This window comes from Halichoerus grypus, chromosome 9 (assembly GCF_964656455.1).
Source record: "Halichoerus grypus chromosome 9, mHalGry1.hap1.1, whole genome shotgun sequence".
Classification (NCBI taxonomy): domain Eukaryota; kingdom Metazoa; phylum Chordata; class Mammalia; order Carnivora; family Phocidae; genus Halichoerus; species Halichoerus grypus.
In genome coordinates this window covers 9,227,876-9,251,009 of record NC_135720.1, presented here as the reverse complement: position 1 = coordinate 9,251,009, position 23,134 = coordinate 9,227,876, and the positions used below count along the sequence as shown (strand labels likewise).

Below are 23,134 nucleotides of genomic sequence, written 5' to 3'. Positions count from 1 at the left end.
CACAGTTCTAGTCTCAGCTGGAAAGATTTCTCCTTCAAAGTGGCAAAGACGTTGTCGTCTGTAGGAACGGTACTCGGGGCCTGGCTCGCTCCTCCCCACCAGAAGCTTTAGTTTCTCCTTGGGCTTGCACCCGTGAACTCCCCATCCCTGCATCCCCATCCCTGCACCGGCTCCCAAGGCTTATGGTGACATAGTGGTTTTGTCCTTCTGTAAAATGGGACCAACGCACAAGCCTAATGTGGTCACAGCCCGATGCACCTGAGTGGGATTTTCTGCAGAAAGGAGTTCCATTCCAGGGTTATGGTTTTGGCCCTCGGCACGTCTGACTCCATGGCCCAGTAATGACAGAATTCAGCCCGCCTCGTCTCCCTGCCCTGTCCCTGTCTCCGGCATTGACTTTTATAGCTTTCTTTGTGTACTCGTCTCTCCCCAGTGCCCATCCGTGCCATTGAAAAGGTGCCTGAAAACAGTTCTTGACGTTGCAGGAGAGATAGGGATTTTTTGTAATGAAAAATACTGTAACTTCACAGTATAGACAACTGCGGGCAAACAGTTCAGTAGCACCAGATGCATTTACAATGTGAAATTTAGGATTACTTTTTAAAATCTTACTGTTGGTTAATTTGTTTATGTTAATAAGATTTATTTATTTATTTATTTATTTATTTATTTATCATCTCTACACCTGATGTGGGGCTTGAACTCACAACCCCGAGATGAAGAGTCATCTTCATCTGACTGAGCCAGCCAGGCACCTCTGTTAAAAAGTTTTTGTAAAAAGCCAAATGAAAGTATACAATGAAAAGTAAGCTAGTTATTGATCTATGATTTTTTATAATATTGTATTTTCAGAGTTAATGAATTACACGATCCAATGTACCAGTATCGAGTTGACACAGGAAATTTTCAGGTAAGGATTATTAATGATGCCTGAGGGTTTTCTTTAAATGCAGTTTTTAAAAAATACTCAATTTGGTAACTTAAATTGTGCTGCTGACATGAGCTTGCTAACTGGCTATTTAGGGGAGCCTATAGAAGGTTCACGGGTGTAAAATTTGGAAAAATGTGTGAGTAGTATGAAAAATAAACTTTTAAAAACAAAGTTGTCGGGGCACCTGGGTGGCTCGGTCAGTTAAGAGTGTGCTTTCAGCTCAGGTCATGATCCTGGGGTCCTGGGATCGAACCCCTGTCAGGCTCCCTACTCAGCGGGGAGTTACTTCTCTCTCTCCCTCTGCAGATCCCCCTGCTTGTGCTCTCTCTCTCTCTTTCTAACATAAAAAAGATTTATTTGAGAGAGTGAGTGAGAGAGAGAATGAGCAGGGGGAAGGGCAGAGGGAGAGGGAAAAGCAGACTTCCTGCTGAGTAGGGAGTCTGATGTGGGGCTCCATCACGGGATTCCGGGATCATGACCTGAGCTGAAGGTAGACGCTTAACTGAGCCACCCAGGCGCCCCAATAAATAAAATCTTAAAAAAAAGAAAAAAGTTTGAAAGAATATTCGGTAGAAATCGCCCTCGCTTAGAAGGCGGCTGTTTGGGGTGAAATGAGCTTTCTTCACCTAATATGTCTTTTTGCTAAATGTCCAGACTTAGTTTTCCAGGACTAGAGGTAATATTTGTTTATAAACACTAAAATTCTTTTTAAAAGAAGGAGGTCTTGGGGCACCTGAGTGGCGCAGTTGGTTAAGCATCCGACTCTTGGTTTCAGCTCGGGTCGTGATCCCGGGGTCCTGGGATTGAGCCCCGCATTTGTAAGGCTCCCTGCTCAGTGGGGAGTCTGTCTCTCCCTCTAACCCTACCCGAACCGCCCCCCCCCCGCCCCGCGCCCCGGTCTCAGTGGCTCTCTCTCAAATGAATAAATAAAAAATCCTTTAAAAAAAAAGTTGTCACTCCCATTCCTTGGTTTATGGTTGAGGCACAGAAGGTGTGTCAGATTTTAGGAATATTGTAGAGCAATTAAGAAAACATTTTTGTTCATTTAATTCTCTAAAGTCGAGAAAGGTTTCCAAGCGAATGAATGGAACGGCCAGGCCAGCTTGTGTGGGCCTGCAGGCCTGGCAGCCCCAGAGCCCAGCACCCTGGGTAATGCGCTGCTCTCACCAATTTAGAATACTTTGTACTTTCAAACAAGGGGTCCAGTGTCTTTATTTTACACAGAGGTCCGCAAATGGCAGTGAACCCCAAGTGCAGCTTTCCCTCGAGTCTCCAGGTTTATCGTTATCCCTTGGCATCTCAGGGCAGCCCCTCCTGGGTGCAGCTGGCTGCTGAGCCCAGGTGCGGATGTGCGAGGGGCCGGGGGCCAGAGGGAGCCCTGCAAGGTGTCTAGGAGGCATGCTCCCAGCAGGGCAATCCCAGAGGTACAGAGTTGAATCCTGAGCTTGGGTGATATCCAGCATTTCTCTGGAGGCTTTGCAGAGCTTCCCGTGAAGTGGTAAAATCTGTGGTTCTTTATGGGAATGGCCTCTGAGAAAGAGGGAGGTTTAGTGAATGATGATATCTCGAAAGATGTGTAACTTCTGTTGAGACGACACATGTCCTAGCAAGTAGTATGAGCGAGCACCTGATTCTTAACCAGAGTTCAGCAGGGGAGTGCCGGTAGCCTTTCCATTCCATTATTTAGAAGTTTGAGGAGTTTTGAAGGTTGCTTGGTGTATGCCTTATGAACATCGTGCCATGATCTTTGTCCTCAAAGCATATAGGACCTTGTGAGGGAGAGAAAGCTTAGTAAGTACAGACCAGTGTGTGGTGTCCTGCCAGCCATGTCCTTACGGACAGTGGGCCCAGGTTACTAGGGGGAGAAGGTGTCTTTATTTGTGTTTTGTTCTTTTTTTAGACTCACAATGCTTTAGTAAGGTTTTTGGGGGGAGGGGTTGCGCCTGGAGCTGGAAAGCAGGGGCGGCATTCCAGGCCAGGGAAGGGAGGCGCTGTTGCACAGTTGTGTGGGGCGGCAGCCTCGGAGGAAGCCATGCAGGAGACCTGAGTCAGGGCAGGCCCAGTGAGGGCTGCGCCTGAGAGGGGCACTGGACACCCCTGGAAGGCTTGAGGCCATGTGTGTGAGGGGCTGGGCCTCAGAGCAGCCTTTTCTCCTTGAGGGCATGACACCAAAGGAAGGGACGGGGAAGAGCTGCTTTGACACATTCTCAGGGAAGACTGTGCAGACCCCAGTGATAGATCATATACAAAGGGCTGTTGGTTGAGTGTAACTCCCCAGATTTACATAAAATAATATAGGTTCATGCTAATCTGTTACTAGAGCTTTTGTCTGGTCCAGTCCCCTCATTTTTCATGTGAGGAAACTGAGGGGCAGTCAAGGGTCTTGTCTGAGGTCACACGGGGCTAGTACCTGGGCCAGTGTACCAGCTTCCTGGACAGCCTGCTGGTCAAACCTGTGCTCCTGGGGGCCCGCCTCCAACCCTCCCGAGTCTTCTGTTTTCCCTCCGCAAAAGGGGTAATACTGCAGTCTCTCCTAAAGAGTTGTTGCGCAGGTTGAATTGACCAGGAACGCGAAGCACTTGGCCAGCACTTGGAAGGACGTGAGCAAGGCTAGCCATCACCGTGGTTATGGTCACCTCTCCCCTTCTCAGTAAGTGGCCTATGTCTGTTACTAGAGGAAACACTGGAAACCAGAGACCTGCAGAAAACTGAAAAAAGCTGAAGACCCGCCACTGGTGTATTGAGCACCTGCCACGTCCAGGCCCTGTGCTAGGAGCTTTCCGTGCGTCATGGAAGGAGCTTGGATTCTGGCTCATCTGACTAGCAAGGGCTGGGGCTGTCCCCTGGTGAGCCACCTGTGCTCACAGACAGGATGAGAGGCCAACTCTAGCCAAGGAAGTCGCAGCGGTGGGAACACGTTCTTGTTCTGTGTTATGGAGTGTGACCTTCAGGATTCTAGGCTCCTATTAAAAATGTTTGGCTCTAAATAAATAAAATCTTAAAAAAAAACAAAATGGGGCGCCTGGGTGGCTCAGTCGTTAAGCATCTGCCTTCAGCTCAGGTCATGGTCCCAGGGTCCTGGGATCAAGCCCCGCATCGGGCTCCCTGCTCAGCGGGGAGTCTGCTTCTCCCTCTCCCACTCCCCCTGCTTGTGTCCCCTCTCTTGCTGTGTCTCTCTCTGTCAAATAAATAAATAAAATCTTAAAAAAAAAAAAAAACGTTTGGCTTCCCTACTTGTGGTGGTGGTGGAGGGAGGAGCAGTGCTGAGCCCCTGTTCTTATTCAGTTGCCCATCCCGTGTCGTTCTAGGGAATGAAGATTTTCTTCATGGTGGTGGCAGCTGTGTATATTTTATACCTTCTGTTCTTGATAGTGCGGGCCTGTTCCGAGCTACGTCACATGCCTTACGTAGGTAAGTGCCGCATCGCAAACTGCCCAAGGCAAGGTGGGCCAGGAGTTGACCTCACACAGTGGGAGGAGTGGCTGGGGTCCCCCCAGCAAGAGGCCTGACCTGGATGGGGACCTGTCCCACTCCCTCATGCTGGGGGGAACCACCAGTCCCTGGGGAGCCACCACAGGGCTGAATGGGTAACTGGGCCTTTTAGACAGGGCCTCAGACCAGCCGTGGAGGGAGGCCTGTGGGGTGGAAGCCCCCTGGGGCCCTGGGTGCCAGTGTGGCTACTGGAGCTGCCTGAATCCTTCCAGAATCGTACCTTGCAGAGGAGGTGGCCGGGGCCGTTTTCCTAGTCCTGAGTCAGGGCAACTCACCTGATCTCCTAGGATCCTTTCCCTCAATCTGTCACAATCAAATAATAATGGCCATGGTGTCTGGGGATCCTCCTTGACTCTGGGGAGGTGGGACAGCATTTCTTCTGGGCTTCAGGTGCACACAGGCTTAAAGTCCAGAGGGAGGAGGGGTTTTGTTCAGGAGGCTTTGTTCATTTTTTGTCTTTATTTTTAAGCTCCCTGAGATGAGAATGGAATTTACTTCCCAAGTGGTTTAATGGGGTATTTATTTCTTTTTCAGATCTCAGGTTAAAATTTTTGACTGCATTGACTTTTGTAGTGCTTGTCATTAGGTAAGAAGACTTTATTTCTTCAAAGAAGCAAAACAGCGAATTTGTATTTTCCTGTCATGAGTGTCTTTTCTCCCCTTTTAACAGAGTTAATTTTGGGGCATTTCTAGCCAAATCTGTTCAGTGGGTCAGAGGGCCGCTTGCGCAGGGCAGGCACTGAGTGTGCCCAGCGGCCGGGAGAGCTCCTGCTGTGCTGTAAACGCCCCGGGGAATGGCCAGGGCCTGAGCCCCTGCTTGCTCGGCCGGCGCCATGTTGGAGCAGCCACAGCCCAGCGCGGGGGAAAGGACTAGAATGCCATGCGTGTGTACTTGGCACCTGGCATCCTTTTGGTGCCCCAAGGAGAGGACCGTGCATTTGAATTCGGTACCGTGGGTGTCCTTGACCTGCAGCGCGGTGGCCCCGGGGGGAGGGGACGCTCTGGTGGGAGTCTGCGGAGGCTGAGGCCCGGGGACGACGCTGTTTCTGTGAATGCATGCCAGGTCGTTGTCGGGTTGTTCGTGGTTTGTCTCCTTCTGCTAAAATCCAAGTCCAGAGGGAAAAAAATCTAGTCACTTGCCTTTCTTCCTTGGCGGTTTAGATGGCAAATAAATGGCTGCCAGCCCTTTTCCTAGGCGGGAAGCGCACGGAGACTCTGAGAGGCTGGCTTTGCAGGGCAGCTCTGGGTTCCCCGGCTGCCCGAGCTGCGGCCTCCCGTGGGCACCCGTGTCCCCTCCCCGCTGGGTCGTGCTCATCGCTCCCCACACCACACGAACTCAGCGTGGACTTCCGTGAGCTCGCGCTTCGTTCAGCATCCGCGTTCACCTGGAAACCAGTGCCCGCGTCGTGGAGGCAGCCCTTCCTCAGCGCCTGGTGCACGGGCGCTCTCTGCTTGTCACACGTGCTCCCTCGTGCGCCCTCGCGCCCTTTTACACACACACACACTCCTCACACACATGCTCATACACCCCCTCACACACACACACACACACTTTCACTCACTCCCTCACACAGACTCTCACATCCCGTCTTACACACTCACCCCCCACACTCACACCCCCTCACACCCCTTCACACACACTCTCACACCCCTCACACACTCTCACACTCTCACATATCCTCTCACACTCCCTCTCATACTCCTTCACACACACACTCACACCCCTCACACACTCTCACATATCCTCTCACACACACTCCCTCTCACACCCCTTCACACACACACTCACACCCCTCACACACTCTCTCACATATCCTCACACACACTCCCTCTCACACCCTTTCACACACACACTCACACCCCTCACACACTCTCACTCTCTCACATATCCTCTCACACACACTCCCTCTCACACCCCCTCACACATACACTCTTTCTGTCTCTCACACACACCCTTCACGTCCCCTCACACGTCCTCACTCATGCTGAGTCCACAGGTTGACAGTGGGACACCTATGCTGACCTCCGTAGGGTCTGACTTAGAAGTCATTCTGCCTTTATGGTCTTTCTTCATGTAAGCTTCAAGGGGACTCATTTGTTTGTCCAACAAGTGTGTGTGAGTGTCTGCTCCGGTCAGCAGGCCAACAAGTCCCTCCCTGTCACGGGGCTTACATTCCAGTGGAGGAAGACGGTGATGAACAAGTAGATAAATAGCGTAAGTCCTATAATGAAAACCGAGATGTGTGACGATGGCAGAAGAGGTTCTGCTTTAGACAGGGACTGGAGGGGACGTCTCTCTGAGGAGGGGACACTGGCCTGGGGCCTGAGGGAGGAGCCCTGGAGACACATGGGGACAGCAGTGTCCCAGGAGGTGAGGACGTGAAGGGAGGGTGGCCCCCGGAGAGGTGAGGTCGGGCCCTGCACGCCGCCAGGAGGAGTCCCAGGTTATTTTCGGTGATGGGAAGGAACCCTTGGGAGGGGTCAGAGCCGGGAGGTGAAGGGCTCCGATTTGCGTTTTTGTTAGCGATCGGTCTTGGTCCTTGTGGACAGCGGGCCACAGGGAGGGCAGAGGAGCGCGGGGTGGCGATCTGGAGGCCGTGCAGTTGTTCAGGGGAGAGCCGCGTCGGCTGCGGAGCTCCCTGTGCTCAGAACCTTCTGTCCTCCTGTGTATCCGCAGGCGGGTGTCTGAACAGAGGTGCTGTGCTTCCTCACTGTGAGAATGGCTGAGCCCGAGGAGGGGCAGGGGACTTCCTCAGGGCCTTGTCGTTTGTGGTAGGAGCTGGTCGTGGAAAGGAGATCTAAGGCAGTGCGAGAAGGGAAGGACGTGCCGATGGGGTGCTTCCGGGCCCCTGATGGGGGCTGCGACATGGTCTGTGGCATGGCTAGCTGCTTCTGCCCCAGCAGCGGCCCTCCTGACTCTGAGACCAAGCCCCTGAGGCCGGGGTGCTGTGTGCGTGTGCGCATGTGCTCTCGCGGGCCCGGGGGTGCGCACGGGTCCGTGCGGAAATGGTAGTGAATGGACCACGTGCACGGGGTGAACGGAGTGAGTTCTGTGAAGCTGGTGCCATTTCCTCATCTCTGTTTACTTATTGTCCCTCCCCCTTTTTTTCAGCATCGTCATCCTTTATTTAAGGTTTGGAGCACAAGTATTACAAGACAATTTTGTAGCTGAACTGTCAACTCACTACCAGAATTATATCCTTTCAGTGGGAAGCCTTCAGGCTTCAGGACCACGCTCTGCACGGGGTGGTTAGCGTGTCAGGGCCGCAGACGTGAAGAAGAGGCGGGTCACCGCACCGTGGTGCCTTGTGTGCCGTGGGCCCCTCCACGGCCCACCCCCTGGGCAGCGGCTCAGGCTCGGCAGGGCGAAGCGGTCCCGAGGGAGTCACACTCCCCAGCTGCTCTCCCCACCACCCTGCTCTCCGGTCCCTGGGGATTCTTCGGGAACCCAAGCCCCATTCAGAACCTCGCATCAGTCCAAGGTGCCTATTCTCCCCACGGAGCACTGAGGGGGAGGCTAAGCCCGATTTGAGAGTCCTCTCTCCCCATCACCCAGATGTATCCAGCTGCGGTGTCCACAGGTTGTGGTGATTAGGGCAGTTTAAGCCTGTGTCCCCAGAAAAGGCTCATACGGTAGCAGGATGTCCTTCGGTTCCTGCGTGTGCCTGAGACCCGTGGGACAGGTTCCTTGTCCGCTGAACTCCTCTTCAGATGCTTGGCCGCTGACGGAGCTTGCCACTCCTCCTTTCAGTGATGGCGTCCATCAGGGGGCGCTTTAGAGTTGATCCCTTATATCTTAGCTTCTTTCCTTGGGGCTTCTTACATCCTTAGAAGTAATGCAGGATTTTTCAAATTTTAGTGGCTGGATTTCACACTGACCTTTTATCAACTTCTCAAAGGGGTCTGTAATGCAGAAAAGATGAAGAACGACTGGTTTGAGAGACTGTTCCAGTTCTTGATTTCATTCTCTATTTACCCATATGTGTGCACAGCCCTCCTGCCCTTTGTGAGTAACTTGATCACATCAGGTCCTGCCACCTCCAGAGGTTTCCATGGATAGAAAAGAGCCCGGTGCACCTGTTATTTACAGGTGACCTTGAAAGGTTATTGTAACCTTTGGCTGTGGGCTTGCCCTCTGGGGTCCTGCTGTTTGGGCCGTGGAACCCCGAGGTCCTCGCTGGTGGTGAGCAGTGGAAAGACCTGCTGGTGGTTAGAAGGAGCAGCCAGACTGAAAGCAAAGACCCCAGCTGAAATGTCCAAATACGTAGTGTTCCGGGGCTGCTGATTTCCCTTGACCAGTATCACCAGCGGAATTCTTATCTTTCTATGGCTTGTTGAACTTTTACCTCTACACTTTGGCCTTTGTGTATTCTCCATCGAAGAACGCCCTGTATGGTAAGCCACCTTGGGGCTGGGTTGCTGGCCAAATGGCTTCACAGCAGTTCAGGACCCACCTCCCGGGTTCCCTGTTAGTGCTGGGCCCCCAACCCTAGCACAGAGGGATGAGGTAAGCTGCAGGGTAAGCCCTGAGTCGTAGTGAGAACACAGCATGTGCTGTGTCATTTCAGCACAAGACGGGAACAGTGGTTCTGGTAGTGGGTCCCGGCACAAGCATGTCCCTGAGCCGTGTGAAGCCAGGTCTGTTGCACGCTCGTGCCATGGCCATTCAGAGAAAGCCAGAATGTAAGGAGAGCCAGACTGTCACACAGGCTGAAAAGGACGGGAACTTCCTGGCACTTGGGCAGGGGTGTAGCATTTCAGGCCCACCGCCTGACTTCCGTGCTGTGTGAGTTCTCAAAGCACCTTCGTGAAGAGGTCCCACTCGAGCCTCCCAGCAGCTCTGTGATGAAGATGCAGTTAGTCCCTCCTGAGATGAAGAAACGAGGCCGAGTGGCTTGCTTCCTCCCGGAGGTGGGAGGGAGCAGGGCAGGCGCCTCTGGTCTCCCGGGTGTTTTCCGCCCCCGCTACCCACGCGGACTTGGGAGAACAGAGCCAGATCAGAGCTGCCGTTGGAGGGTTCCTCCTGGAGCCTGTCTGTTCCGGGTGCTTCCGCCGCGCGGTCTGCCCAGCAGCCTGCCAAGTAGTGATGCTGCCCCGGGCTCGAACGCGAGAAACAGGCTCGGGAGCGAGATTCGTTCAGGTCCCACAGATAATAAATGGTGGAAGCGGGGATCTGAATCCCGCTCTTTCGGACGCCTGTGCTTTCCTGGTAGCATCTTGCCTCCCCGGGCTAATCACATCAAAATGCTTTTGTTGGCTTCCAGAGTCCCAGCTGAAAGACAACCCTGCGTTCTCCATGCTGAATGACTCTGACGACGAGGTGATCTACGGGTAGGTCCCTGCCTCTCTGAGGGCTGTCTACGCTGAGCGTTCCGCCTGGTTTTGTGCCTTTACTGAACAGGCTGTTAGTCATCCTAAAATGATTTTCAAGGCATTATGACATTTCTTTCACCTGGGGGTGTCCCGTGATCCCATGGGGTTCTGTTTTCACGTTGTTCTGACTAGATTGAGCGGTGTTCCTTTTTTTGAACACTTGGCATGGGTGGTGCCCACAGGAGGAGCAGTTCTCCCTGGCAACGGGCCCTGGTGCCCGGTGGGGGGTGAGGAGTGGGCAGGAGCAGCAGGCGGTAGAAACGGGGAGCGCGGAGCCGTGAAATGCCTTCTTGCTAAAATGGCATGTCAGTGTGGAAGAGAAGAACAGAAGATGAGCTGTCAAAAGCCGAATGGCATCAAGGGTCTCTTTTGTGACAGGAGTGACTATGAAGAAATGCCCCTGCAGAACGGCCAGGCCATCCGGGCACAGTACAAGGAGGGCTCCGAGAGCGACTGAGCCCCCGGCCGCCGGCGGGCCGGGCCGACGCTTTCCCGCAGCGCCGCTTCCTGGCCTTCCCCGCTCCTGCTGGTGTTCAGGCTTGTCTCATAAGCAGAGATTTCCTGGTCCTTATTTGTTTACGTATTTTTTAAAGGAAAACCAAAACCAAGGAGAAATTTAAACATTGGGCCAAATTTATTGTTAGAGTGGCTGCATTTGGGAAGAGTGGCGCTGATAAGTGTAAACAGCCAAATCCCTTTTCCGGATTTCAGATGAGAGAGTTCATTTTTAGTGGTGAGGAGGTAATTACTCCTCTTTTTAGTAGAGTGTTTTTTGTTTTTTTTTTTTTAATAATCTGCTAATTCTGAGTCCATGGAAAGCCCTTATGAATGAGGTCGTCAGCATGGTGGCGTTCTCCTCTTTCTTCCTTTCTTCCCTGCCCTGTACCAGTTTCAGCCCTTTAAATTCAAAAGGAAGCCTATTGTTGTGTCTGTCTCACAAGGACATTCCTTCCCCCTTGAGTGCTCTGGGTAACCAAGCATCCCAGGTGACCAGTAATTCCTGTCTGTTGTGTGAAATGCCTAAGTAATAGCTTATTAGGGAAATGGTGGGCGAGCAGGTTCTAGCCCTTCACTGCCACAGGGCAGAACTCGTGTCGTGAGGGTCTGAGGAGGACTGGCTGAGATTCATAAGGAAAGGGTAAGATAACCGACAAGCGCCAGCTCGGGGAGAGGTCCTGCTGCCGTGGTTTTCCAAGAGCTGTGTACACATGAGTGTGCATGTGAGCGGTGCATATCTGAATGTGAACGGATGTCGCTGTGGTTGGGATGGGGAAGAGGGTATCCGCTACAGTTCCTATAAGCTGTCATTTCTACAACTCCTTTAGAGATAACACTCCATGGAACTTTATTATTTTTTTATAAAAGCTAAACAAAGGATATATTATAGATTCTTTATTGTGAAAAAGTTTTTCAGTTTCACATTTGAAGCCTAGATGAAAGAAAGTGAAACATTTTCGATGATTTGTGGAAGCACATCTTTGGGTAGAAGGTCACTTGCTGGGAAGCAGGCCCCGCCCTCCAGTGGCCAGGGAAGAGGAGGGCCTGCTCTGGAAGAGGAAAGTTGTCTCGAGCTGCTGAATCTGTGGCATCATAGAAGGCCCTGGAGAGTTGCCAGTTCCTTTATGTCAAAGACTAAGTGTACAAGTCTGGAATCTCCTTTCCTTTTCCTCTGACAATGACGTCTTTCTTGAACCATTAACGTACCGTCACAGCTAACATCCTAATGGATGGCGTCTGGGCAGATGCAGTGCGTAGGATAGGATTGTTCCGCTCTGCAAGCAGTACCTACGTTTTCTTCATCCATCTATGCATTAACTCTCAAATCACTAAAAATTGTATTCCACTTTAGGTAAGGCTGGGCCCTTATAGAGGTTCATGAGAGACTTCTCATGACTTAACATCTGTTTAAATTTTAGTGATAACGTACCTTTAATATGGATTCCATTTGTTTTTAAAACCTTGTAATTATGAAAGTTTGAATTAAAACAACTGTATTATTGCAAGGGTAATTCAAGTTTACATGGTTTTTACATTTTCAATGGTGTGATTACTTTTTTTGATTCTGTGTACTCCAAGGTATTGGAAAAATTTTTCTGTTAACCAAATTTTTCAACTTCTACTAACTATAATTTTATGTAAATGATGAAAACTTCTGCTGATTAATGTATTCTAATATGTGATATAGTTTACAAGTTTTAATCATTATTAAATGTCCATAATTTGGAATGCTGTTATTTATCAGTAAATGTAAACTATTTGAAGCATTTAGCCATACACATTAGAACTTTTTTTAAAACTTGTCTTTGTCCTATAGTGTAATTATATTATAAACTGATGACGGATATCTTCATACTTGATTCTTCATGGCATCAAGTCACTGAAATGAAAATATGTGAGTCTTTATTTACTTTTTGTAATTAAGTTGGAAACAAAAAAATTATAAAAGGAAGTATGTAAGGGGAAAATGGTTCTTTGTTAAATCGTGCGTTTTCAGTCTTGTCTCTGGTATATCATAATATCAACGTATTATGTACTCCATGTAAAAATTTGCTTGAAGTATATAGCATTTAGCATGTAGTATATATGCTGTATTAGGTTAACACACTCAAGTCTGCCAGAAACTTTAGACAGGAGCAAGAAAATTGTTTTTTTCTTGGAGAGTATCAATTTTGCAAACTTCAGTTGTAAATTCAAAGGGCTGACTTTAGTTCTTCCATGGTAATGGCTTGAATAACATCATCTTTGGGATAATTTTTTACACTGGTCCAGTCTAGGGGAACCTGGAAGATGACCGTACGTATTTCAGCTTCCCTAGGGAGAGCATCATTATCCGTGTGGGTAATAGGTCTGCTTGATTTATTATTAAATCATTACAGCAGTGAAGTGATGCAGTTTTCTCTCTCTTAAGCCCCATTTGAAAGGCTAGAGAAGGGGATATATAAAATATATTCAAGGTTTGTAAGATTGTTCCTGTACATAATTACAGATTGCAATAAGAGTTTAGATACATTATGTAAACCCAGCCCACTAAAGGGGCAGGTTACAAGACAACTGTCACCAGCCTCAAGCATTCCATGAACTATTTACTGAAGCTACAGTTGTGTTAAGTCGGTCGCGGTATGGTCAGTGACTTACTTCCTGGAATCCTCCTCACAGGGAAAACCATGGAAGCTCATAGACGGGATGGTGAAAAGGGGCATCTGATAGTGAATACGAGTTAAGTCACTAAAGAATATTTATGTATTTTGAGGATTTTAGAAACCAGTTGCCTTAGAGGTTAGACTTTTGGGAAAAAAAGCTACAAATCTTTTCCCCAGGCCCAAGGGAAGTCGCTTTAGTCTGTGACATCTTGTTATCCTGTTCATGTTGACTTGACATGTTTTCGATATACTGGTAACTATAATACCACACAGTGAAACAGAATTTTCTGCTACTGGAAACTGCCTTTTTACAAAAAGACTGTATTTGTAAAATAAAAACAACTTTAAACTTTAAGTTCAAAAGGAAAGATAGAACTATGTAGTAGATCTTGGAACTTGTGTCCATGAGCACAGTAACCCCTGATCACAGAACGATCATTGTAATCAATCGAAAGTGAATAAATGTTTATTTATGGCAAACTTAACACTTTGGAAATGGCTTCATTCTGAAACTTCCTTTCTGGTACATGTTAATAAATTTTACATACTCGATCCTTACGTGATTTATTTGCTCGTGTGTGTGGAGTTCGTTTGGCCATTCAGGCATGAGTGCTTTAGGGCCAAAAGTAGAGCTTTCTTGATTTCAGCAAGTGGACACAGAAGTGTGTCTTTATTCCTGTGTGAAAGTGGCCCATGGATGAGCGCTGAAGGTGAGGTCACAGACTGGGGCTTGGGGCTCACCTCCCCCCCTTTAAATGAATCAGATAACCTCCCAACGTGGTTGCTGATTTATAAATAAGGGCCTAATTGTGGACACAAAATGATTATGAAAGCGATGGTGGAAGCCCTGCAGTACGAACACATTTTTGGAGGGCTGCTGCTGACAAGCGGGGACACTGGGGCAGGAGCCGCCGCGCCGCGGGCCGGGCAGCGTGCGCGGCCGAGAGCTCTGGCTGCAGCGGGGACCAGCCGGCTAGCTCCCGGAAGCCGCAGCGTCCTGGGCCCGACAGTCAAGGCAGCACATCCTGCAGTGGGGAGAACCAGCGCCAAATTCTAACTTTTCCTTTTTGTTTTTGCAGTTTTATAGATTTGAAAGTCACCAGTGAAATCTGAAGAACTCGTTTGTGGTATTGTTTAGACTATGAAGAAAAACACAAACTTTAAAGTGGAATAATTTATTATTCTAACCAAAGTACAAAGTATGGAAAATTAGTGTATCTGAGTCATCCAGAGAGTAGAGAAAGTTTCAAACTAGCAGATTTCAGTTTTTAGCACCTTTGAAAAGAAACAGAGTGAAGACGGGTGGCAGCACAGGCCTGAGCACCCAGGATGACCGTCCTCAGACTTGGCTGTGCCGTTCGCAGAACAGGGCAGTCACCTGGCTGTCGTCGACGTCGTGGGTGGTGCCACGAGAAACACTTGAAGAGAAGGAGAAGGGTGTTCGCGGCCCCCGCCGGCCGCTGGGAGAGGAGGAGCGCGCAGACGGAGGAGGCTCAGATGGACAGCCCGAAGGCGCTGACGATGCAGTACATGGTCTTGTTCTCCCACCGCACGGTGCAGCTCCCTGTGGGGAGAAGGCATGGCCCTCAACTCGGGGACGCGGGGGCTCGCCATCCTGACTTCTCAGACTTCTTTACGGCACATGAATAAAGAAGGCCGCTCAGACTCTGCTCTATAAAATGTGTCAGCGGGTGACTCTGATATGCATGCACTCAAAGACCTGAAACAGCCAAGCATGTTTCAGAAAACTCTGCCTGGAAAAATCTAGATCTCAGCAAGGTCGAGGCGGCGCCGCAGAGGCTTCAGCGCAAGGCCCACGACCAGCGTTCAGGGAACACGGGGAAAACCATACCGTCAGTAGAGCTGTCCCAGAAGCAGGAACTGGCCGTGTGTAAGCCCGCTCCGTTCTTCTGCATAATCACACAGGTCACTTCAATGAAAACAGGCGTTTATTAGAGAAACCCACCCGGCAACACACCTTCCTGTCAGCTGACTTTCAGCATTCCGGGGCAGATCCCGGGGAAGGGGTTCATGGGAACAGCTGCCGGGGCAGACTGGCCCCGTGACAGTGACACGCCACAGCCTTCCCTTGTCCTCCCCCCATGGCTGCTCTCAATGCGTCGGGTGTGGAGTGCTGGGAAACCCAGTGATGGGCGCCCGGCAACTGCTGCAGCCGCCCAACAGGCTGGCGGGCTGGTAACGCACGCACACAGCCCGGTGAGCTGGCCCTACTGGGCACGCGCTTTGAGGTCGGACACCACAGCAAGCACTCCTCTCGGCAGTACTTCAAGAACCACCCGCAGTATATACGAGAAGCAAAGGTGCATTACCGATGTATTTAAATGGCTTTCCCAGCTTGGTGAGTTGGCTTAAAGTTTGTTCTACGACATTTGTGGTCCACTGATTCACTTTGCTGTGCTGATAGGCATTGCCGCCGATTGCGCTCTCTATAGCCTGGAACGCGGGGCAGAGGTCACGGTTAGCAGGACACACGAGCAGCGCCTCCCAGCCAGTCCCGGGCTCCTCGCCCGAAGCCTGCGCGACTATACTCTGCATAAAGCGTGAGCGTAAGCCACGAGCACTCCCTTTGTTTAACAGTGTCCTGTTCATTAAGTTTTATATTCATTTTCTAAAATCCACACTTACATAGGATCTGTCAAATTTTAAAAACATGTTGACTGAATTTACTGTTGACTGTTGCAGTTGGTACCTGGAGATGGTAATTTTTGTTCCTACTGAGGCTAGAAAATACTTCCTTTGCCCGTTCCTTAAAAGTATAGCAGACAGAAAAATCTTTACTAGGTTGTACAACCGACAACGTACAAACCTATGCAAATAATCATGTGTTCAAAAATATTTCCTTTACTCAGCATTTTCTGGGAATATGTTAACACGTAAGTGCACTTTTCAAATAAAAAACGAGCCCTATAGATTACAAAAATTATTTTTTTTATTATTTTATTTTAAGGTTATGATGAATTTTTCTATTTGAAATAGTGCTCTTTCTGTGCTGCATCCTGGTGAGGGTTCATGCTGTGTACCTCAGAGGTTACTCAGGAATACGTATGGCTGCTTGCCCCTACTCTTGCTCAAGTTTGTAGTTAGGCTATGACCATTTTGTGATTTTCTGAGCCTCTTTATGCTGATGCCAGTGTGCCTGCCTCTAAGCAGCTTTCTTCTCTACCCCTTTTCTAGCTGGAAACCAGAAACTTGAATTCCGATGACAGTTATGACCTAAAGTAATTTGGTGAGGGCTCAGTTCTGTCCTCAGACATGCAGAGAAAAATGGTCCTGGGATCTGAGTTGTGCACACTGGAGATGGATTAGGGTCTACTGTCTGGGACAAAAGCCCAGTGATCTTGCTTTTGAGGAACAAAGCGCTACCTATAATCGCACCCTGATTTCTACCTATTTATCCTGGGATCTGAGCAGTCACATTAAATACACCTCGTTTAGCTTCTGGCCTTCCCTCTGCACCCCCGTGCCCCCCATTGTCATTGTCATAGCTCCTTCTCATCCTCTGACCTATTCTGCTCCCTTCCCAACTCAGAGCATAAAATGAGGTTGTGGGGACATAGGCATTCCTGGTTTAAAAGGACCCGGTTATTACTAGATCTGGATATTGGTGAAAGAAGTGGGGGGCATCAGTCAAGCTAAACCTCTAACTTTGGCAACTCTCTACACATACACTTTGGAATTCACTGTTTTTCAGGGAGGGAGGAAAACTCCCCTCCAATTTTGGACTCACCCAAATGTATTACTACCTGATCCTTACAAGAGCGCAAGGGAAGAATTAACCTATTGCCAGGGGCAAAAAAGCTGTTGCGGCCGGTGACCACGTGAGAGTACCACAGCAGTACTACTTCATGCTTTCATGGAGACAGGGAGAGTCTACTTTCAACTGTACTTGTTGCCTGGCAACTGAGTCAAAGATGACGCTGAAAACAAGTGAGATCACAGGGGACCTGTCCCCACTTCTCACAGTTCGACTGTGGCGCCGCCACCTTCCTGCCCCCCCAACACACTGTGTTCCATAAGAAACACCCTGTGTAAAAACAAAAGCAAACTGTTACAGATCCTGCACAACAACTAGAAAATCATCTGTGATGGTGAGTAATGTATATGGTAGAACAAAATCATTTTGCTTTTTGGTGTTGGTCACAAAAATAGGTTGTGGTTCTTGATCCCTCTGGCATTAGATAATAATTTGCATTAGAGTCAATTCCAAATTACACACATAATCTCAGCTGGTACTTTAAACTTAGATCACCTAATGGCTTTCCTCTGGCCGATGGCTTCACAGTCTGTGCTCAATTTACACAGGAAGAGAAGGGACTAAGGAAAATCTTTCTGGCCTCATTCCTGCCCCAGGCTCCCCCAGCACTCTGCACTATTCCAGCCCCATCTGCCTCATTTCAGTCCCTCAAACACACCATACACAGCCCCACCACAGGGCCTTTGCATACACCCACTTCCGGAATGTTTGTGCCCTCTTTTTGCTGAGTTAACACTATTCCTACTCATTCTCCAGATTCTAACTGTGAACTCCCCAGGTGCGTCAAATCCCTCATAGCACCATGTACTGTGGCAGTTACCACACAGGGAATCCACATTTACATTTTGCAGTGTGATGATTTCTTAAGTGCCTGCCTGGTCCTGCCCCATACTGTAAACCCCTTGATGGTCAGTCCCTAATGCCCCCTTGATATGTATTTTTCCAATGAATGAAGAACAAATACCCTATTTTGTCTTCCACTGCCATCATCTAAGGGAGGTACCATGGTCAATAATGGCAAAATAGGTAGTTTAGGAATATAAGAAAAATAAATAGGTAAGCCCCAACTGGATCATCAGGTCTTAAGTAACTGGAAGTTACTCAATTTTTTTTATATTCACTCTTTATTCAACACCAGAAATATTTACTTGTGTACCATGACCATGAGTCTTTTATGTTAAAAGGTTATAGAATCAAGCCTTAGTAATATTCAATAATAATGCTAGTATATAACATTTCCTGTCTGTTTTAAAATATATAATTTACATAATATGGGAGTAATTCTTATCTACATATTCACTGAAGAAAACTGTTATTTGAAATGCCAAAACACACAGGTTCATTTGAAACAATTCCAAGACAGTATTTAAAACACATTATTTTCACTCATAAAGCCATTAATCAACATTTTAAAAATAAGCATTCTTCCTCTTACCTCTTTTACAATGTTGCTCACTTCATCAACAACAAAAGCAGTCTGTAAGCAAGAAAACTAGTTAAGTTTGATGGCTTTAAAAGATCGGTCTCCACTGCATTGATTAATGCAAATTTAGGTAATGAACATAATTTAGAAATGACGACTTAGAAATAACCAAACTAAACTTTTCATTTTACCAAGGAAAACACTACAGAGACTCAGAAATGCCGAGTGGCTCTGAGGGTCACAGAGCCGGTGAGAGGCAGTCAGAGGAGTCTAGAATATGTATATAATTTAGACGGTTTTGGTTTGTTTTAATCATGCCATGGTCCAAAAGGTTGACTTCACTTTAGATTCAATCTCTCTATCCATTTCAACTGGCTACTAGGATCATTAACAAACACAGAAGTTTAATGAGTTACTTGACTTTTGTTTAAATTAGCTGACACTTTTCCCGATGTAAACTGATCAGGAGGTTTGAAACTTAAGACGTTTCTGTTTTTGTTTTTATCCACTATTAGTGATAAAGTATAAATGATTATACTATTTCCCGAGAATTATGTTTCCTCCTTAATGCTGTCCTACTTCAGGACTACAAAACCGGCTGCTTAGCACAACTATTCTCCACCAGTGCCTCAGGAGGAGCTGGGAGGTGGGCTGCCACCAGTAATCTAATGGCAGGAGTTTAAAGATGGTTTTCTTTTTATATAGGGTACATCTGAATGGGTACAAGGTTCTGAGTCCTGTGAACAGTACTTAGCTCTGGACATTCCTTCTAGAGGGCAGCCCCAGGCCCTCAGTCATTGTGAATCCTGGTGGAATAAAGTCCGAGTGCCCTGTTTTTGGCAGTGAGCTTTCCTCCCTGCTGGAGGCTGACTACCGTGGCCCTGTCCAAGCAATGCCCTTCTTTCCAGGACGATCAAGAGCAGACTGCCTGAAGCCCTCTCACTTGCTGTACTTAGAAGGTATACTTGGTTGACAAAACCAACTCACCAAATCAATGAAAATTTGCAGTATCTTAGAGATTAAATGATTTCTTAAGGTTTAAAGGATCCTTCCAAGGGACTTCCGTGATCCTCAACCATACGGAAAAGTCCCTGTGTAACAAGCCACGTGGCTGAACTATGAAGAGGGGCATTTCAGTGGACTTTTAGTGGAAAAGTAGAGCAGTTGTACAGAATCCCCTGGGCACTTTCAGCTTCTACAGGAAATATGAACAATGAGTTGAGAGTAGTCTTACAAAGGTCCAAGTATTTACATGAAGTTAAGAGGCTATGCAGAAAAGGCTCAGTTCAGAAGAGAGTGGAGTGGATTAGTAAATACCTAAGGCACGCCTACCAGAAAGAAGTCAAGGTCTCACCCTCCTAAGGGCCTAGGGCTTTATCTCCGGTAAGCAGATGCTCTGTTCAGCCCCTTCAATTCACAGATCTGCAAGTGAGATCTGGAATAATGAAGTCCCTTAGCCACCTCACTGGTGGGAGCCAGAATTAAAATACCAGTATTAATTCTCTTACAGTGTCATTTCCTTTTTTAAAAAGGTTTTATGGGGGGTGCCTGGGTGGCTCAGTCGTTAAACGTCTGCCTTCGGCTCAGGTCATGATCCCAGGGTCCTGGCATCGAGCCCCGTGTCAGGTTTTCTGCTCAGCGGGAAGCCTGCTTCTCCCTCTCACACTCCCCCTGCTTGTGTTCCCTCTCTTCCTGTGTCTCTCTCTGTCAAATAAATAAATAAAATCTTTAAAAAAATTTTTAATTAAAAAAAGTTTTATGGATATTCCTATAATACAAGCCATTTTCCTGTATTAGTTTACAGGGAAAAGTTTTTCCTTTGCTAGGTGCTCCTGAACCATGTCTTCTCAAAATTATCCACTTGGTTGTTCCCAGCATTCAAACACTGATAAGGGCACTGCCATTGTGTAGTACTTAGGAAATCAGATCAAAACTGAAACTCTAGCATCAGTCCTTAAGCCTTAGATTTTTTCTTTCCCTTCCAAACATTCCTGCTTAAACTAAGTTTCAAAAATGGTAAAACATCAAATCTCACCAAATTCATCAATAGTTTTTATTTTTGACAGGCTGCATAATATGTAGGACTCTATTTCAATTTCAACAAGAATTATTACTTAGCAAGAAGAAAATGGACAACTATTTTTCTGTAATAGCAGCATCCATCAGCTACAGTCCCTGAATGCATGTTAAATTGAAGGAAAGCCACTTTAACAGCACACCGTTAGAATAAATGTCTTCTGCCTGGCAAATAACTGTATGCTCTACCCTGCTTCTTCACTGAGGCAATGAGAGATTATTCCCCCCCCACACCAAAAAATAGGAGTTCTCACACTGACATCTCAAACTCAAACTGAAAATGAAACTTCAGTGATGGTGGCCGTGGCGGATGTAAGCCCCCCACTGAAGACAAGGTGTGGACCTGCAGACAAAGGGAGCCTCTCCGACTGTGCACTTCTGCATTTTGCAGACAGCCCGAGACCTGAAAGATACGACTGCATGTGCGCGTGCCTGTCACTCTGGAGTCGTGGGTGAAAACATCAGTCAGCAGACGCACACGCGGCCTTCAGTCTTCCCCACCCGTGGGCGCGGAGCACCTAGTCCAGGGTGGTGGTCCGCACCGCCGAATAAAGGGAGCGAGTGATAGCACTCTCCCGGAGGTCCCGCCTGCGTGGAGGAGCAGGGTCGAGGGGCAGCAGGGCGGCGGGAGGGGAGCGGATCGGGGGCGTGGCGGGTGAGCGCGGAGCCAGACTCTGGGCGCCGCTGGGCCAGGGGCATGGGGCGGGCAGGGGGCGCGGCGGGGCTGGGGCGCCGGGGACGGGAGAGACCCTGCCCCAGGAAGAAGTCCCAGGGCTGCGGAGCCCCTCCCGGAAGAACGACGGGGCGACGCCGCGGCGCGGGGAGCCCCCGCCCCGCCCCGAGCCCCGCCCCCCGGGCACGGCGCCGACGCCCCGAGCAGGCCGGGCCGGGGGTCACAGCGAAGCGCGGGGCAGGGCGTCGGTACCGTCAGTTTGCCCGGGGGACTGCCGCCGCCCACGTCCGGACGCGGCCCGGGAGCCCACACACGCCCTTGGCTGCCGCCGCCCACCCGCGCCAGGCGCTCTCGGCCTCCACCCTTCCCGTCGCCGACCCGGCCGTTACCTCCTCACCAGCCTGGTAGTCTTCCATCTTCCTTCCTGCGCGTCGCCGCCGCCGCCGCCTCCGCCTCCCTAGTAGCGCGCACTGCGCAGGCGCACCCAGGCTCCGCCCCTCGTGCTCGCGCCTCGCCCCGCCCCGGACCCGCCCCGCTCTAGGGCCCCTCCCACGCCCGGCTAGCGGGGCTGGGGACTTGGGATTCGCCCCTCCTCCGGTCCTCCCCGCGGTGGTTTCCCTGGGAACCCGCTCAGTATCCCGGCAGCTCACTGGACCACAGCAACTAAAACAAAACAAATGTACAAAAGCCGTTCTCCTGTCCGGCCTTTCCCTCCAGCTTGTACTGTGTGGATTAACTTGAACATTCAAATGGGTTCAGACATCTAGTAACAAATTGTAAAGGGATTTCTGAATATGACGAGCGGCGTGAGAAATTGCTCTCAGTCTTCCTGGAGATCCAGGATTAGGAAACTTTAGCTCTGAAGGAAACCTTCCTTTGGGGAGGTAAATTTTCTCTATAAATGAGTTTTTTCTTTTTTTCTTTAATGACCATTCAAAAAAACATTCTGGGTGGAAAATTTTGTAAAATGCTGCACACTTCCTGGCTGCTTTAACCAAACTGAGCCAAACAGACACTTGGATACAGGGGTCATTCTGAAAATTAGTAATTGTACAGCACTTTCCAAGAAGGGCTGGACTATGGGCATATGTTTGCATGTCCTCTGAGGCTAAGATCTTGGACTTTGGGGCTGGTTTTATTGGTTTTACTATGTCCTTGAAATCAAACTGTCACTTCTTACCTCTCCAAAGCCCAGTTGCTAAAATCTACTTCCCATCCCCCCAGGAAGAGCTGACCACAAGCCCTTGAGATGTGGTAGAATTAAGCTACAGAGCTCACTTTTCAATCCATCAGAGAAACCCTTGTTGTTTCTCTCCTATGAATCTAAGTTCCGTGCAGGCAGAAGCCATTTTATTCGCTGATGTGTCCCCTACCCCTTCAGTTGTGCCTGGCACAAGTGGGTGTATAATTAAAATTGATTGAATGAATGAATGATTTCCCCACAGGAAATCTGTCGGTTCTGCCTCATGCCCAACTGCAGAGAGCTGGCCAGTGGAGAAAGACGCCATTGCCTGCCTCCTTGTGGGAAGCAGAGGGCAGGTGAGCAGGGGGCCCAGTGGTGAGAGAAGCGACAATTCTGAACTGTATTTCCCTTTTCCGTTTTGTTCCCGCCCTAGATCTGGCTTCAACTCACCTGTTTAGTGGTTCAGCCTTGTGCCTCACATGTGATTCTAATTCTGACATTTCTTTGTCTTGGCTTCCTGACATTCCCAGCTTCACCTGAGATCCCATTTTAGGTGTCCTTCTGCCTGCCTGGTTCTGGGCCCCCAGCGGCACCACGCTCCTGAGCCAAAAGGGTCTTTTCACCGTCTTCCAGTTTTCTCTGGCTCCTCTGCGCTGGACCTGGAAGCCCACTAGGTAAGTGTCTTAGAATTATATGCAAAGCCAGAGTGAACAGGTTCTGAGTGCCAATCTGCATTTGAATGTTGTGAGGTTTGGGACATCTTTTAGAAATTGCTCTACGGGTGCCTGGGTGGCTCAGTCGTTAATCGTCTGCCTTCAGCTCAGGTCATGATCCCAGGGTCCTCCCTGCTCCGCGGGAAGCCTGCTTCTCCCTCTCCCACTCCCCCTGCTTGTGTTCCCTCTCTCGCTGTGTCTCTCTCTGTCAAATAAATAAATAAAATCTTAAAAAAAAAAAAAAAGAAAAGACATTGCTCCACAGCCTTTTAGGAACTTCCTAATTCAAATGAGTTATGAATGGCTGCTGGGTTGGTACATTAGTAATGCATAGACTTTGTGTTGTAACTGAAAC

At 48.9% G+C, this 23,134-nt stretch overlaps 3 protein-coding genes across 5 annotated transcripts in view; 2 read left to right on the top strand and 1 right to left on the bottom strand.

The window, feature by feature from the left end:
- Positions 1 to 13,421, top strand: part of TMEM181 (transmembrane protein 181) — a 71,995-nt gene extending 58,574 nt beyond the window's left edge. For both annotated transcript variants that reach the window (XM_036110080.2, XM_036110082.2), the window contains exons 11-17: positions 853 to 910; positions 4,240 to 4,342; positions 4,958 to 5,009; positions 7,536 to 7,618; positions 8,729 to 8,818; positions 9,688 to 9,754; positions 10,175 to 13,421. In XM_036110080.2, the coding sequence (XP_035965973.1) occupies positions 853 to 910; positions 4,240 to 4,342; positions 4,958 to 5,009; positions 7,536 to 7,618; positions 8,729 to 8,818; positions 9,688 to 9,754; positions 10,175 to 10,253 (532 nt within the window). In that variant the 3' untranslated portion in view covers positions 10,254 to 13,421. The remainder of the gene's footprint in view (positions 1 to 852; positions 911 to 4,239; positions 4,343 to 4,957; positions 5,010 to 7,535; positions 7,619 to 8,728; positions 8,819 to 9,687; positions 9,755 to 10,174) is intronic.
- A 674-nt stretch (positions 13,422 to 14,095) lies between these two features.
- On the bottom strand, positions 14,096 to 21,366 carry DYNLT1 (dynein light chain Tctex-type 1). 2 transcript variants are annotated; one of them, XM_036110083.2, is made up of 5 exons: positions 21,273 to 21,366; positions 18,147 to 18,188; positions 15,267 to 15,390; positions 14,789 to 14,866; positions 14,096 to 14,500 (listed from the first exon to the last, which is right to left on the bottom strand). In XM_036110083.2, exons 1-5 carry the CDS (start codon positions 21,297 to 21,299, stop codon positions 14,430 to 14,432), a joined length of 342 nt encoding a protein of 113 aa, XP_035965976.1. In that variant the 5' UTR covers positions 21,300 to 21,366; the 3' UTR covers positions 14,096 to 14,429. The 2 variants fall into 2 exon arrangements, with proteins under 2 accessions (XP_035965976.1, XP_035965977.1); XM_036110084.2 differs by lacking the exon at positions 14,096 to 14,500 and having other exon boundaries at positions 14,791 to 14,846.
- Positions 21,367 to 21,644: 278 nt separating this feature from the next.
- Positions 21,645 to 23,134, top strand: part of SYTL3 (synaptotagmin like 3) — a 93,492-nt gene continuing 92,002 nt past the window's right edge. Inside the window, exons 1-3 of the mRNA XM_036110074.2 lie at positions 21,645 to 21,767; positions 22,329 to 22,422; positions 22,597 to 22,740. The gene's annotated coding sequence lies outside the window, so the exon portion shown is untranslated. The remainder of the gene's footprint in view (positions 21,768 to 22,328; positions 22,423 to 22,596; positions 22,741 to 23,134) is intronic.